General features: G+C 41.2%; 1 protein-coding gene across 6 annotated transcripts in view; it reads right to left on the minus strand.

Annotated features, from left to right (window-relative positions):
• The window catches only part of App (amyloid beta precursor protein), a 228,973-nt gene that overhangs the window by 67,998 nt on the left and 143,214 nt on the right, over window positions 1-17,761 (minus strand). For all 6 annotated transcript variants that reach the window (XM_029470477.2, XM_029470476.2, XM_029470475.2 and 3 more), the window contains 3 exons: window positions 14,329-14,462; window positions 9,112-9,186; window positions 8,535-8,693 (listed from right to left, as the gene is read on the minus strand). In XM_029470477.2, the coding sequence (XP_029326337.1) occupies window positions 8,535-8,693; window positions 9,112-9,186; window positions 14,329-14,462 (368 nt within the window). The remainder of the gene's footprint in view (window positions 1-8,534; window positions 8,694-9,111; window positions 9,187-14,328; window positions 14,463-17,761) is intronic.

The raw sequence follows: 17,761 nt of genomic DNA on the forward strand, positions 1-17,761 counted from the left end.
GTGAGTGTATATATGGAGTAAATAGGAGGGTGGATTACAGTATTCTTATTATACTATATATAATGTATAGTATATTATTATCATATATTATTATATATATTATATAATGCTTCAAGGTTATATGCAGTGACATATATATTATATAACATGGTAATGTGATATATATCAAATTAGCATGTTTTGTGCACAGCCCCAAAATATACACTGTGTATTATAATTTGTATATATATGTATATACATATTTATTTATTATGCATATATATAACTTTGAGGCATTCTCCTGGCAATTCTAATTGGAATCTGGTGCCCTTTCTCTGTTCTACCTTGAATTGCTGTGCAAAACCCAGTAGTTGCATTCAGTATACTCCGTTATTATGCTAGATCCCTCTCTTCAATGTGACAGCCACAGGTCCAGATTAGATCTCACTTCCTGTCTATCAGGAGCTCCATCAGGAGCTCCAATCCATGGTGCCCAACCCGGCATTGGTGCTCTGTACTTGAAATATGCAGGCTACAGGCCACGTTCCTGTGCCTTAGAATACAAACAGAGCCACACACAATCGAAATAAACTGTCCCCCCCCCCTGGGGGGGGGAGAGAGAGAGAGACAGAGAGAGACAGAGAGAGACAGAGAGAGAGACAGAGAGAGAGAGAGAGAGAGAGAGAGAGAGAGAGAGAGAGAGAGAGAGAGAGAGAGAGAGAGAGAGAACGGGAGGGAAGGAGAGACCGAGGGAGGGAGAAGGGGAGTAGGAATTTCAGGATGAAAAAGTTTTGTCAGTTGACTAGTTGGATGTTAATGCTTGGCCTGAAGGGATGATGTAAGGGACACACAAGTCCAGGTGCCATAGACACTCAGTGTTCCCCAAAAAGCTGTCTGCCTCCATAGCTCTGTACCCTTGGCCACTATGTGAGTCCGTCTTAGAATCTAACATGTTAGGTTTCTATCAAGGCGCAGATAGGCTTGACAATGATGCAACTGGAGGGTGAAAAACTGTGTTCTGGGAGTTCTCATCTGAATTCCAAGTTCTGTAAACTCAGGGACAGGTACCGTTCGTACATTGACTGTGCTTGGTACTATACACACATGTCTACGATGAAGACTGATTTATAAATTAGTCAGTAAAACACCAACACTCCCCAATAAAACAACAGCAATATGGTGAAATAAAAGCTATTTAAAACTTATGGCTGGCACTCGGAATCTTCCATTTAATATTCTGAGACAGCGATGACCGCAAGAAACTAAAATTGTGCAAAAATGAAACTGTGGCTAGAGCAGATAACAGGGCTGAATTTGTGGAGCACTCGGACTGCAGTTCTTTTTTAACAGAGGAGAAGATCTGGATTTAGATTACTGAATCTCATTTCTGGTCCTAGGCTCTTGGCAGGAGGCTGTACTTTGCTAAAGGTCTGAAGCAGGAAGGAGAAATAGAAGATAGGAACGTCCCCTGTCAATCTCATTAGAAGATTACTGAAAAGTGATTCAAGGTATTAGGTACAAGTTGGGCTTTTATGATATTCATGGGTCTGCCTTCTGAATTCATCCTTATCTTCTAATAAGCCTGGTGATAATTAAAGAAAGAATGTGTTCACATGGTTTCAAGCTCTTATCTCGCTTAACACCACTACTTCTTTGTGTGTTTTGGAAAGATATTCCTAACTTTCCCCTAAAAATCCCCCAGAGCCTGATACAGAGCAATAGCACAGCAGGCCTCGAGGATCCCCCATCTGTATACGCCATGAGCCCTGGGGGCTCAGAATGAGCTCTGACCTCATCATCCTGTGAGCCTGGAGACCCCCATGAGCAAAGCCTGGTGACATCAGATAACTCTGTAGACCGTAAGATGCCCTAGCTGCCGGCTTCTGCTTGGTTGCTCTGAGCTGGCAATTTGCAAGGATCATGTTTAGAAAGTTAAAAAGTTAGATAGATCAATCTCTACGTTGGAGAACAGGCAGACAAACCACCTAAAATGGTGCGTGTCCGGACCTCATAGACGACAGACAGTGTGTTTAGATAAAGAAGAAAAAAAAAAAACAAGCAGCATTTCCCCACATTATTATGTTTTCATTTGTTACAAAGAAAATGGCTTGGCTTTGGCATATGATTCATGCACATTTCCTTCAATAAAGAAAAGAAATGAAATGTAAAGAGGGACGGCCCTCTTTACAACTTTCAGCCACAATTCTCCAAGGTGGACGCTAGTTATTTCTAGAGCTATATAATCCATTGTCGAGTAATGAGCAACCAGCGTTGTCTAGGGATCTTCATTTGATTATGCCAGACAAAGATGAATTTGGTAAATTCTAATTAAAAAAAGAAGAAATGTCCTCTTAAGAATGGTAGAAAAAAAGAATGCCTGGTATCTCTACTGTGTCTATATAGAGAGCTCACAAGTAAATTGCCTTAAAGTAATTGTTGTTAATAACTGTTAGCCTGATGTTACTCACATTCAAAATGGAATTGTTCACAGAACAAGCAAAAATTCAGTGGCTCATTATAAATATGTTGATAATAAATAATTTAATATTCATTAATATTACGTCTTGAAATTTTCTCTAACTAGTGACACACACACACACATATACACACACACATCTATATGCATCTCTCTCTACACACACACACATACAGACATGTATGTGTGTTTGTGCATATTGTTTGTGTGTGCAATGTATGTGTTGTATGTGTGTACATGTATGTGTTCATGTGTATTTTACTTGGAAATTCTTATTTCAGTTAAGTATTAACACTGCAATTTGGTTATACTGGCAATGGGTGGGATCTAAAACTCATGGTTAAGAATAAAGAAACAGATCTGCCCCATTGGGACCAATTATACCCAGCCCCCTTATTATCATCTTCATTGTTTCTGTGTGCATCTTTGCCCCGTAACTGCGTTCTCTCTGCAGCTGATGTGGTCCTTTCAATTTGCACCTCCTTCACCTTGGGATCACACTGCCTTTTAAAAGAGGCATTTAAAAATTAATTTCTGGAAAGATGAGAGATACTCAGCAAGGAAACGGATTAGATGACGTCCACAATGAGAGCACAGAAGACAAGAACTCACGGCAAAGCAGAATGCACACATTCTGAGATAGAAACAAAGGTATGGCCTATTCCTGCCTCCCAGAATAGTTCCTGGCTCAATGTAGCTGCTAAAAATTTACCGTTAATTAAACTGATGCGTGACTCAGAACCAAGTATAATTTCAGCAGTGTTTCCGGCCTGTAAACTATTCTTTGTATCTTATTCATGCAAGTGAATAGCTCTCAGATGAGAAAAACAGTCTCCCAATGTTCATAGACCACACTGAAATCCCAAACCCACTTGATGTATTTACCCAGTATTCCCCGGCCATTTAAGAAGGTGTTTGAAGTGGTCAATCGTCCCAGAAAATACCTAACTGAGTCCAGATATATCCAATTTTCTCTTAATGAGGCCCATTTCACTAATTCCAAAAGATATCTATCCATTGTCTTTATAACATGTTGACACCAAGCTGGTGTCCACAGAATGGAAGGAAATCATGGCCTGTCCCTGTTTTCGATACTATAAAAACCCTTTCTGAAACATTAAATTGCATGCTAATGGTTTCTAAAACCTTGAACTTTAGCTCGGCAGAAAAATAAGTAACTTTCTCCTGTTTTTATAAGGCCACAGATTTTTGTAGTCTAATATCTTAGAGTTCAAAAAGTATTCAGCAAAATGAACCGTATGAAACAACTGTGTGGTGGTTTAAAGACACACTTGAGAGAGCTACACCTCCACCCTTGTGCTGTCTCCTACTGAGTTTGATTCCCGATTTTGCCATTAACCTTGTATACATATTCACAATGCCACAGGAGAAGAAATCCAGGAGGAGACCCCCAGGAACATGAACGCAAACAAAAATAAACCAAGGAAACAAATCAAAACCGATTGGGGGAAACTTACATTGCAAATTTTAGAAAATAAGGTTTTCTTTTGCAGTTAAGTTTAGTGATTGAGTGAAAAATTTAAAGCCTGATATAAAATGTATCTCCAATCTTTTTCTTTAGAAAACCATCTAGGTAGGTCAAACACAAATTTCACTGAGTAGAGAAAATGGCAATAGATTATTTTTGGAGGCTTCTTTCTGTTCAGATAATACTGATGTGTTACATGGAAAGGTTTTGCATAATCTGTCTTTGGTGCAGGGTTCACACTGCTAGAGCAGACATATCGCACGCACATGCTCAAGGAGTTCCGATACGTCATCGCCCATTGGCTCCTCTTTACCTAAGAAGCAGATCTTCCCAACTGGACAGTCACCAAAGCCTCCATGTGTCCCACACCACCTCTCAGACCCCTTGGGAAGGAAGACGTCTTTGTACTCTCTACAGTCCTGTCTCAACCTTCAGTGAATCCTTCTGGTTTTGAATTATGGCCAGTCAAAGCTAGAAACAGGCTAGTTGCTGTTTCAACAATGTTGAAAATTTAACCCCCTATTTGCAGACTGGGGAGGAAGAATTCCTTTGTTAAGTAACTTGTCCCTAGTTACAGATTAAATGGCTATCTTGGCCATTAAACACAGGTCTTTATATAACACCAGAACCTTTGGAAAACAAACTGATTGCAGTCCTCTCCCACAAACCAGCGACCTTTGTCAATTACATTCGGTTTAGACTGAGATTTAGCCCTTGCCCACAGCTCTGCGATGAAGCCCATGCCTTCAGCTAAATGTTAGCTGTACAGGCACTGGGGAGAGAGCTAACCCCCTCCAACCCCACAGCACTGAAAGGCCAGGTCTGATACGGACTTCTGCATCTTTAAGCCTTGTTTAGTCAAACCAAACAGACCGAGGCTCTCTGGGGATAAACAGGCTTAATAACACAACCCAGAAGGCAGAGCTCACAGAGTAATAAGCATGAATTAGTAAACAAAAGATGTTTTAAAGCAACACAGACCTTGGGAAAGGTTTGCCAAGAGGTCTGACCATCCAACAAATGCCACCTGTGACATATTCTTGGCTTTTTCCAGGGTGACTTACAACAATCTGTTTTAATTTTGCATATTCGCATTTGAGATCCTCTGTTCTTTCTTCAAACGCTCTCTAATGAACCAACCATCCAAGGTTGAATGAATCTAGGCTGCTTAAACTATATTCCCTCCTTTTCCAACGCCTACACTGTTTTGAAACAACTGGAAGTTCTTGTTTGTTTTTTTTTTTCTTTTTAATTAAAAACACTTATATAATAAAACTAAAGTAGGATTTCTTAGAATCCAGTTATAACTGATGAGTTTGTATGGAACAGACTATGTACAAAACCTTAACCTTCTACAATGCTAAAAATTATTTTACCATCACTAATACTTCTCCCATTAACTTGATTATCACAATCATCCAAAAAAATACCCTGAACAAACGTAATCTCTTATAGCTTCTTAGTAAGTCTCATTAGCCTACTGCTGTTATGACAAAAATTATGAAAGCTGCCTAAATTTTTCAATTATGTTTCCCTCAGACCCCTCATGCACACGACTAATCATTCTCACAACTGATTACTACCATTAATATTAATAGTCAGCCAAAATCATTTAAAAAAGGAAAAATTACATATCAGAAACTTTATATTTCCATACTAGCTAGCTTACAAATTCTCCTTATCATAACCTTCTCTGCAACCGAACTGATTATATTTTATATTTTATTTGAAGTCACTTTTATTCTGACACGTATTATTATTACTTGATTAGAATGCATGTTAAATTTAAGCAAACAAATGCACCCCTGGAAATGGTTTTAAGAGTGGTGTGTGTGTGTGTGTGTGTGTGTGTGTGAGAGAGAGAGAGAGAGAGAGAGAGAGAGAGAGAGAGAGAGAGAAGCCATGTGCACACATTCTCAGAAGCTCTTACCAACTCCCTGCTCTCTAGGGTAAACTCTGGTAACAATCACTTTTCATTTGTGTGCAATAAAATGTTTTTAAGTATCTAAACACTTGTAATTTCATAGTAAGTGTTTTCATTTTCAAAGATAAAAGAAAAGCAGGTATTAGCACCACAGAAATGGGCCACAGAGCATCCCAGCACTGCAGGTGCGGACAGCTACCCGTGAAGCCGTGCCCAGAAGGAAGTGCCAGAGGGCAGCTCCTCTCTGGAGGGTACATGTTAAGGAATACATTTTGAGAAACAGGAAAGCTTCCAAGCTTTCCAACCTATTCCTTAATTTTCTGTTTGAATTAATTAAAACTAGGACACATATGCCCCTGGTCACGTATTTCTCACTGGTCTTGAGGAAGATCGGTCTATGAAGCTTGGCAAACATTTAGAATAAGATTAAACTGTTTTAAAAGAGAAAAATAAAACCCTTTTACCCTTGTGTTCAAATAGTCAGCGCACATTTAAGTCATATTTATAATAACCTGTTATGGCTCAGTGGTTGTTATAAGCAGCATATCCAAACACAGTTTGTAGATCGATTACAAGATTTAATGAAAACTCTTGATTTATATCTTTTTAGAGATTTGCACAAAGGCAATCGGGAAGAGAGAGTTTTCTAACACCTTTCAAAAATACAGAGCTATCTGCAGTGGCTGGTCAAAATTTAAATAACTCAAGGTCGGTAACTTTATGCACAGGAGTCAGTGCCCCAAGACTCAGGCCTGTGGCTTAAAAATCCACCTAGCAGTTCTTGCCTCGACAAATGACCTCCACAACTCTCCTCACCAAAGCATGCTCTCTAAAGAAAGAGTAACCCAGAACCTTGTCATCTGCAAAGAGATGTAACCAGGATTTCACTAAGTACTGCCTGGGAAAGACAGAGATTGCTCACAGAAAATAAAATGCTAATATAGACATCTTATTGTCAGGAGCAGTTTGTTCAGGGAGGAAGTGTGATCCAGAGAAGAGACACTGCAGCAGGCAACTGACTCTCAGCTTTCTCTGTCTATGGCTACTGGTATCACCCTGAACCAGCCACCCCATCCTCCGAGATCACAGTGATGTCATCAGTACAAAAGAACCAGTGTCCTCTCGATACCCGGAGGAATGCCAGGAGCTCCTTAACAGAGAAAGGACAATCAGTGTGGTGAGGGAAATTAGCACAAGTGGGTGGGTGGAGTTTGGGTTCCCTTACATAATGTGGACAAATCTCCACTTCTGGTCAAGATCTGCTAAGAAGACCAAAATTTCACCCTCCTGCCAAAGAAAAGGAATAGATGGACTATATAACAGGAACAGCTTCTGCAGAGTACAGACCATGGACCACAGAGGAAGAGGAGACACACAAGGTGAGGTCCTACAACTATCAGCAACCATGGTCCCTGAGCTTCCCTGACTGTAAAAGGTAGGGCTCTCAGGCAGTGGACCCCAAGAGGGGAAGAGCATTGGAGACCCAGGTGGCTAGACTTTACAGGACCAGATGCTCTATAAGAGATCTGCAGGTTATCCTACTAACTGACTGTAGCTGAGGACTCTTCAGTGCCTGCTGGTATAAGAAACAGAGGCTAGAGGTAAAAGGCACCCAGAAAATTAGAGGTAATAGTGCCTGAAGTCCCACAGACACAGGACTGCCTGGTTCTTGTCAATCCAATTTGAAACTCAGAGTTCATGGTAGACTATTAAGGATCCTGATTTGAAAATGGAAGTAACAAGCTACAAGAAGAGTCACTCCACCTAACAAATCTAAAAAGAGCAAAATGTGAAAGGGTGAAGCTGCTTCTAGGAAAACTAGCTAGATTTCAAATCAAAGTCTGAATATATTCATAGTTATGCAAAAGTACCTAGCACCCAACAACATAAATTTTATAGTATATGATAGCCAATAAGAAATTAAGCATGAAAATATCAGACATAATCTTAGGTATGAGATGAAGGGATGGCCATAAGAGACTAAGGACAGATGGAATTCCATCGTTTTACATGGATAAAATAGCTACTGTGAAAAGAGAAAAACCTCTAGCACAGCCAGATCAAACAAAAGATTATCTGTAGAGGTGATAAGAATGGTCTGTTGAAAACAGCAAACATCATTAAAGTAGTAAAAGAAAATCACTTCAACTGATAATTCTATACCCAGCAAAAATATCTTTTAAAACCAATGGTAAAGTTAAGGTGTTTTTCAGGCATAAATAAATCACTAGCTTATACACACTGTAACCCAAAGAATTCAAACTTCATCTTATCTGCACTTGAAAACATAAAGGATGCCCAAGAAGAAAAATGATACATGGTAAATGTGAACAGAGAATATGACTATGAAAACTCATGACTATATTAGGCAAAAAGGTATAATAGTTCCTCATTAGATAAAAAAGATTTTAAAAAATGATGGCTTAAAGAAAAATAAGAATGCAGCATGGAAATCAGTATAAAGGTAACTGCCAAAAGAGTTAAGAGAAGGAGGGCCAACACTGGTCTATTTCCCCATGTCTTTAGGATACAATGTACCTAAGTCACACCTACAAATAAAGTGCTTATGGCATTTCTCCTAGCTTCTTCCCTGCGGCCTCCAGTCTCCACAGTCTGGACACCATCATTGATGCTGTGACCTGAAGTGACATCTCAATGTGACCTACCCTTGGGGGCACCGCCTGCAGTGCAGTGATGTAATTCTCGAGGGCCAGGCGGCGGCGGTCATTGAGCATGGCTTCAACTCTGGCCATGTGTGTCTCTACAAGCTGCTGTCTCTCATTGGCTGCTTCCTGTTCCAGAGATTCCACTTTCTCCTGGAAATGCTGATGTGATAAAAAAAAAAAAAAAACACAAACATATTTGTTTCTTAACATAACGATTAGTGCAAAGATAGTTTCTCTCTGTTTGCACGAGGTCATGTGTAGACTGGGTTTAGTCCTAAATTCCTAATCTCACTTAAATTTTCCAAGGTTACTGGAGGAGCTGAAAACTTCAGTCTCTTAAAAGATGTATCATTACTGGAAAGAAGATTGCACGCCATAGAATAAATTTGGGGTGATTAATTCTAATTTTAAATAGTTGGAGCAAATGTAAGGGAAGCAACTTATTACTAAGACAAGAAGTGAAGAACAAGTGAAGGTCATGAAAATATATAAAACAGGGGTTTCCAGCAGATTCCTGGAGGCCCTGATGATTGAGAGTGGCATGTTCTGTCTGGTGTAGGTGGGACCGGGGTGTTACCTGGATAACGGCCTTCTTGTCAGCTTTGGGCAAGTTCTTGGCTTGACGCTCTGCCTCTTCCCATTCTCTCATGACCTATAAAGAGGACATACGGCAATATGAAAATCCCCCATTCTCCTTTCAAATACAGATTTAACACAGTGGCTTATACGACAGTATGTTTCCTATTAAAAACACATCACACGCCCATCCCAATGTGAATAATATTTGTCCTACAAGAATATAAATAATTTATGCCAGCGGTATGGTGAATATAAATGCCTACATGTACTGCAGCCTCCCAAAATAAGGTTGGTTCATCTTTCCATTTTCCTTGAGAACTGTCGGAAAGTCATTTTACTTGACGTGAGTAAGCACCGATTACCCATAAAAGGTGTATGCCATCTGAGCGAAGTCTCCCATCAATAAACTAAGACATTGATTTTAACCTTTTACGACATCAAGTCAAAGCATTCCAAGTGGTATATTTTGGGAATGTGTATGTGTAAACCAGGAATACAATGCCAAAGTCTACTCCTTGCACAAATGAAGAGTGGATCCTTCCTGTTCAGTAACCTAAGTCATGAGTAGCAAGGGGATTATTCCAAATCCACCCAGAAAGCCCCAGAAAGTATGCATTATAATCTCCTGAATGTGGCAAAAGATAAGACACTAGTTGAGGAAGCAGGCCAGCCTGCTGTAATGTAAGCTTAATGGAGGAAGATGAAGCAATATACAAAGTTGATTACGGAGTGGGTTCTTGTGGACTTTTTAATCCATCTCCCGAATCCGCGAGGAAAACCAGGCTTTATTATAAGGTCTTATCCGATCAGCACGAGAGGTTTTTTTTGTTTTTTGTTTTTTGTTTTTTTTTAAATTGGTTTCTTGAGAACAAGATACATGGAAAATGTACAAACGGTTCCAGGTACTTGAGTATTTCTATTAGCTAATAAAGGGCAGCGGTGGACGAGGAGATATTGAAGAGATGCTTCGCTTTATAGATGAGCCTGGGAAGAAAAATGTTTCAATTTCCTGTATGGAAGGGAACGTTCCCGAGTGGCGATGTTCTAAAGAGAATTCCTCAGGCAAGACATCTCAAAATTAGTTTGAGATAGAAACTAAATGTCTTAATGGGGTGTGAAAACTGACTCCCCCGCATTATGTATCTTTGCTATCATCTTATCTTAGACATTCGGAACCTGGATCACCCTCTTGGAATTGCAGATCCATGAAATAATTAAGATTTACCTAGGTAATGTATTGAAAATACGCATTACTATATAAATGAACTTGAATGTTGACTTTTCAGAATAATTTAGCAAACATCTTCTACTCTCACACATCCATGGCCTATGTCATCACTGAAGGACTACTTACAGATACGATGTAGGCAGAAGATTTACCCCCTTATCCAGTGGCTTTTACTGGGGTACACTGGTAATAGATAATATTACTGGGTTAAGTGCTTTACAGAGTCTGTCTGGTTTAATAGATGCCTGATTACAGCAGGCTCTGTATTCAGTAATCTCACTCTATAGACCAGTTTAAGAAAGCTGTGAGAGTAACCAATGGACGAGGAATGACGATGAGCCTACTATCCTCCTGGCCCAGTGTGTTGCTGCAGAGTGGGCCATCTATCTACAGGCAAGTCAAGGGTCAGTACCAGTAGATGTCCCTAAGATGCCACTGAATTTATTAAAAAACTCAGCATCGGGCAAGTTTTTGTTTTGAAGGACTTCATTCTGCATACACACTAAATGGACTAGATATAGAAGTAAGTGTGACCAATGATCTTGCTTGCCAGCCTGATGGGATTTAGGGAAACAAGTCTCTGGAAATGTCAGGGGCAGGGATTTTCTGGATTAGGTTAATTGATGTGGGGAGACTCACCCTAAATTTAAGAAGCCCTGGGCTGTGGCTGGGGTTTCTGGACAGGAGGCAAAGGAGAGAGCAGGCATGCAGTCTGCTGCCTGACTGCAGGTGCCATGTGACCTGCTGCTGCCTCAAGCTCCTGCCTCACACCATGATCACTGTGTCACTCTGGACTGTACCCTGGAATTCTACACCCACACAAAGGCTTCCTTTCTTAGGTTGCTCTTATCAGGTTGCTTGGCATACCAAGAAGTCACTAATACAGTGATGAAGCGCATTTGGGTTGTGCATGTGTGCTTATCTGCATCTGACACATGCCAGTCACACTGTAACCAAGATCTTCAGATCACTAGGCCATCAACATCAATACAAATATCATCTTCCCTAACCCCCTGCCCCTGCAGCGGAAAGAGAGGAGGTCCAATATTTTGGGGGTTAACCCAGAAAACTAATTGAAAGCTACAACAAAAGTCAAGTTGGAAGGTTCCGAATTTGAAAACCTGAAGTCCTCTGAATCTGAACTTCAGGGCTGCACTGTGGGTCCCTGTCCAGCAGTTTTTCACTGTGTGCAGAGAGGCACCAATTCTATCAGGATTTATGGTTCTTTAGAGGCCTGGCTATGTCATGCAGAGAAAATGACGATTACTAAGTAGAGATTGAAGAGACAGACAAGTTCAAAGTCAAAAAGTCCCTGGAATTGAGCAGCAGAGACTACAGCGAGAGATGGCAGCTAACGCTGTAACACTGGGGACTACCAGATGCATTCTCTGCTCTAGGAATGACTACAGCTAAGTAGTCTCTGATCTGCGATGTGAAGATGGAGAAAGTCTCCCGGAAATTTATGAACTAAACCCTGGATTAAATAGATGCTTACCAGCGTTCTTATTTCCACAACATATCATGTCAGAAGCTAACACACTACTTGAAACTAATTTTCTTAATTACATAGAAATATCTTGGAGACAGTGAAAAAATATTTTTAAAAATGATTCACATGGATTTAAGGAGGAAATATAAAGTTGGTATGCCTTATATAATTTTGTATGATTTAAAAGGAATTAGAGTGTAGTAGAACATATGATATAGAAACCACCAATAAATAAACTATTATACAAATCTTTAGAATCAAATAAAAGGTTCGAGTAACCACTTGCCCTGAGTCAAGCAAGATGTGCAGCAGCGGATCTGCTGAGATTTGTGGGTGGGAGGAAGAAGAAGAAGAAGAAGAAGAAGAAGAAGAAGAAGAAGAAGAAGAAGAAGAAGAAGAAGAAGAAGAAGAAGAAGAAGGAGAAGAAGAAGAAGAAGAAGAGAGGAGGAGGAGGAGGAGAACAAGAAGAACAAGAAGCAGCAGCAGCAGCAGCAGCAGCAGCAGAAGAAGAAGAAGAAGAAGAAGAAGAAGAAGAAGAAGAAGAAGACGACGACGACGACGACGACAACAAAGAAGAAGAAGAAGAGGAGAAAGGCATTTCTAAAATAAGCCAATATCAAGAGCAAAGAGAGCCCAGAGAGGAGAGGAACCAGAGAGGGAGGAGCTTCCAGCTGGAGGCAAGGCTGGGGTCAGGGTGCCCTGGCAGGGGCTGGAAACATCACGGGAGTGCTCAGTGTTTATTACACTTCTTCTGGCCTTCTGCCCCATTATGTGCCTAGGGCAGCCTCTGAAAGCTTCAGAAAATGAGATCAGTCTTGAGTCTAAAAAGGAAGGAATTGTAGTAATTCCCAATTCCACACCTTCCTAAATGACTTTTCTTGTTTCTTTCTTTCTTTCTTTCTTTCTTTCTTTCTTTCTTTCTTTTTTTTTTTTCTCGAGACAGGGTTTCTCTGTGTAGCCCTGGCTGTCTTGGAAATCACTCTGTAGACCAGGCTGGCCTCAAACTCAGAAATCTGCCTGTCTCTGCCTCTTAAGTGCTGGGATTAAAGTTACCACTGCCTGGCCTAAATGACTTTTCTAATGAAAAAGAAAATGTGAACAGTTCTAGTTTTCCAGAGGATTGCTTTTAGTTGCCTGTTGCATTCAGTTGGCTTTCTAGCTCAACGGCCTTCAGGCTTTCCCCGTGGGCAACTGGTAGGATGCGAATGATAGCTCATGGCCAGGATTATTGTGGTCCAGTGTGGTTGTAAAACCTTTTCTCTCTGGCTCAGTGGGTAAGAGCACCCGACTGCTCTTCCGAAGGTCCGGAGTTCAAATCCCAGCAACCACATGGTGGCTCACAACCATCCGTAATGAGATCTGACGCCCTCTTCTGGAGTGTCTGAAGACAGCTACAGAGTACTTACATATAAATAAATAAATCTTTAAAAAAAAAAAAAACCTTTTCTCTCAGGGTTATAACTGCAGAGTAGGGCCAAGTGTTATAGCTAGTCACCTTTTATTGCTAGTCGTCTTTGAAGAAATAGCAACCTTGTCCTGCTTTTTGAGATACATCATTAGTTCTTCTTAAAATGAGGGTTTTCTTGTTGTTTGGGATGTCAACAGCCCAGGAGATGAGTTCCAAGAAGGAGACCCAGTGATTTACAGGGACACAGGGCCAGGGCCAATCTCAGGCAGAGAACTGATGGGAGGACCGACGGGAGGACTGAGCAACACCTTAGAACGCATTTAGGGGATGGAGTAAAGACTTGAGGTAAGTTTAGGAAGAGCTAGTTTGGTTGGCTCAGCTGGGCGGTAGTTCTATGGCATGGGGACATTTCACAAAGCAATAGTGCCTGTTGCAGGGTTGGAGCCTGGAACCCAAAGCCTGATAAAGAAGTTAGCTAGGATTTGGCCCAAGGAATAAGGCATAGCTTAAAGGTATTGGTGTTCTTCCTCTAGTACCCCACACTTCCTGGGAAACAGCTTACCTCATGGGGCTGGACCTCTCCAGACAGATTAGACAGGCTGCCTGTCTTCTGCCCCCACAGCCCTGGATTAAAAACAGAGGCCACAAGGTCTGGCTTTTTAAATGTGTGTTCTGGGAATCAAACTCAGATCCTTGAGCTTAGTGGGCAACAGGAACTAGTTTACTGATTTGAACTACTCCTTTTTATTCTTTAAGTCAATCTTACAATACACATTTAAAGTACACAGCCTATCATGAGACTCACACACAAGATAAAGTTTCCTACAATGTATCAATTAACAGCCCTCACCACACCATCTTCACAGAGTACTTTTCTTTAAGCAGAGGATTGGATCTGTGCTTCAAAATCCTCTTGTACTTGCCTTTACTTGACATGACCGTGCACAGGGATAGATGTGGGGGGAATCCTACAATCTGTGGCCTTGTAGCAAACATTTAAATTAAACTTTATGTCTATCCAGCTGAGGGAGAGGCGAGCGCAGACTTCCCTATATAACAAAACAACAGAGGATGGAAGATTCCTCCCTACCTGGGACATTCTCTCTCGGTGCTTGGCTTCCAGCCTCTCTTTTGCTTTCTGGAAATGGGCATGCTCGTTCTCGTCCCCGGGTGTCTCCAGGTACTTGTCGACGGCGTCGGGGGTGCTGGCTGCTGTCGTGGGAACTAGAAAGGAGATGGGAGGCAAGTTGAGAAGAGACACAGGATGCCCAACCTTTGTAAGAAAGCCAGTCATTTCCCAGGATAGAGAAATCGTGTGAAAGAGGAGCACACAGTAGATGCCAATGCAGCCGAAAGAAGCACCCAGAGACATTTTACCATGGCAGGAGCAAGTTTCACCTCTGTAGAACATAGCAAGAAAAGCACATTTAAAAACTATAGCATTAAAAATGCCTTGCCCAGACAGGCATTCCTCCAGCATCCACTGCTTAATATGGCCATGTTTCATCAAATCCTCACGCTCGGTTTGGCTATTTTGTAATCTGGAAAGTAGCTAAGGGTATCACCAGCATCATTATAAGTCCCACAGACACCAATGGAATCTGAGAAGAAGGCTATTGCAAAAACTGAGGCATCTCGGCGAGATGGGAATTCAGCACATTGTATTTTAGACAGCTTAATTACGACGCTACCTTTCATGAGAGAGCTAGAACACGACAGGAAGTCCCATAAACATCAACAAGTGCAGTTTTGAAACCACGTAAGGACATTCAGCCTTCACACGCTTGGCAACAGTCAGTAATTCATCGCACTGTTCGTCAAATAGACAGCGATTTCTCTCTTGGATCCAATACCACCAGGCAGCACCTGAATTGCCACATTCACTGTGATGTTACGTGGCGACAGGGATGCTCCTAAAACCGAAGGCTGAACTATAAAACAAAAATATTCTAATTCACGAATGAGTCGAGATTTGCAAGAATTGGAAGTATTTAAGCGAGTCAAGAAAGACAGAGAGGAAAAGAGACAGTTTTTAAAAGGAACGTGGTTTCCCCCTTATCAGGAAATGATATCACCATCCTCAAATCACTTTCAATGTTCATTTAACAATATCAACCACTGTTTTGCATATTCTCTTCACACTTTTCATCAAATTCTTGGAGTAAAGAGGCTTGGGATGCAATATCTCCAATGGCAACTGGATGAGAAGTCACAGCTAAGTCACACATGAAGATAGTACCTTGTCTATATATTTAAGAAAACGACTGACATTAGAATCAAAGGTTTGGCCATGTTAACAGAGACCAGAGTGTGTTTCAATAAACACGAGAGGCATTGCATTCTGATTTCTTTCCTTTTTCTGTGGTCACTGGTTAACTTTCCAAAAAACCTAACAGCATCCAAAATGTCTGGCCAGGTGTGGCATTCGGGCAGAAGGAGGGAGGCGGAGGCTTATTCCTGGAACCTCAAACATCTGTCCTCATCTAGCTGATACAGAAGGGAATACTTGCCCAATGGGGAGAGGGAAGGAAGGTCCACTCAGGACTTGGAAATTAGGCCCAGCTAGGTGTGAACAATGTTTTTACACCCGCTGGTACCCGAGCCGTGACAAGTGACCCGAGCACTCTGCATCCCAGGATTTTAATCTAGGGGTGATAACATGCCTCGCATCCTACAATTAAGTGTTAGTCACACAGGGTAACTCCACGCACGCCGGTGCCTTTATTGCCTGCCATTATGTCCTACAGAACTCTTTTATGCTAACCTTGGGGAAAACTCAGATATATTTACTTCTAACTCACTGAAAATAAGTTAGAACACAGGACTATGTAATGTCATCTACAGGAAAAGCAACACATTTTCCAGAAAACAAACAAACAAACAAACAAACAAACCCCAGAAAAATTCAACTTATATATAGTCCACATAGAATACAGAAGTAAATAAAATATATGGTTTCTTTTCCTGAATGACTGAAAAATGATCTGCAATTTTAAGTACTGTATGTAACAGAAAAGATAACAAAGACAAATATATTTGTTTTGCACAACCTCAAGCAAATTAATACACACGTGTTTCCTAACCACCTTATCAAAACTTGTTTCCCATGGACCTAACCACTTTTCCCCTCTTACTGGCAGAGTGAAAATGAGAAGCTACAGTAAACACCAGTAAATAGAATAGTAAGAGGCGGAGGTGACCAGGCAAACTGCGCTTTCTGTTCCGTACAGTGGGAATGCACAGGTACAGACAGAATCTGCTGTAAGTACTATCTGATTATGGTTCCCCTTAGCAAAACCTGCCTTGATTGGTCTAAATGAAAACGTAGGCCTGCAAAAATAAGAATAAAATAATAATCAGGATACGAGCAAGTGGGGTATGTTTACGGGTATCAGGGTTATTTCAAATAGATTTCTTACAGGAACATGGAAATGAACACATGGTGCTATTACCATTTACTCTGCTTCATGAAGGTATAACGCTATGCTAGTTAATTTCATGGGCCAATTTGAATGAGCTACAGGATGCCAGAGTCAATCGTCATTTTGTTGTAGGCATGCAAGGGGTGTTTCTGTATAAGTTTGGCTATTGGATCTGAAGATCTTTTCAGGCACTTCTCCAAGAGCTTGAACCGAACAAAAAGGCAAAGGGAGGCATTTGTGCTTTTGGATTCTTGTCTGAGACACCGGTCTTTGCCCATGGACTGGGAACATACTGATTCCCATGGCTTGGAGTCAATCATGTACTTACCAGTATCCATAATCATATCCACTTACCAGTATCACAGAAGGAAATTCCTCAGTGTAGAATTCTTTATATAAATGTATATGTATGTGTGCTCCTGCGAGCGCTAAAACACACACACACACACACACACACACACACACACACACACACCTTCTGCAGTCTCCCTCCTCTGCTGGTCAGATACACGAAGGGACACGGGTGTGTCTGTTTTCTCATAATAAAACTACGCTACCTAAACCTAAAGCCCAGGAAGCTGAATATTATGAAAGTAAGTTTCATGTAAAAGAGTTCATTTCACCAGTGCTGGTCACAGTACCCACTGTACAGTCTTAGGTCTTCTTAATATCCACTGGATGTCTATTTTCTGGCTGGTGGGGAACAGGCTTACTTCCGATTTCTGAGTCATCATGGTGCATAGTCTCTCACAAAAAAAAATACTATCCTGAGAACATGACACCATTTTCTGTAGTTGCTGTCCCCTGGGAAAGGCCTCACTACGTGAGGAAATTACTGGATGCTCACAGTCAGCTATTGGATGGAACACAGGGCCCCCAATGGAGGAGCTAGAGAAATTACCCAAGGAGCTGAAGGGGTCTGCAACCCTATAGGAGGAACAACAATGTGAACTAACCAGTACCCCCAGAGTTCGTGTCTCTAGCTGCATATGTAGCAGAAGATGGCCTAGTTGGCCATCACTGGGAGGAGAGGCCCTTGGTGTTGTGAAGATCATATGCCCCAGTACAGGGGAATGCCAAGGCCAGGGAAGTGGGAGTGGG

The sequence above is a fragment of the Mus caroli genome, unplaced genomic scaffold (assembly GCF_978045245.1).
Source record: "Mus caroli unplaced genomic scaffold, Mus_caroli_1 scaffold_17, whole genome shotgun sequence".
In the NCBI taxonomy this organism is placed as follows: domain Eukaryota; kingdom Metazoa; phylum Chordata; class Mammalia; order Rodentia; family Muridae; genus Mus; species Mus caroli.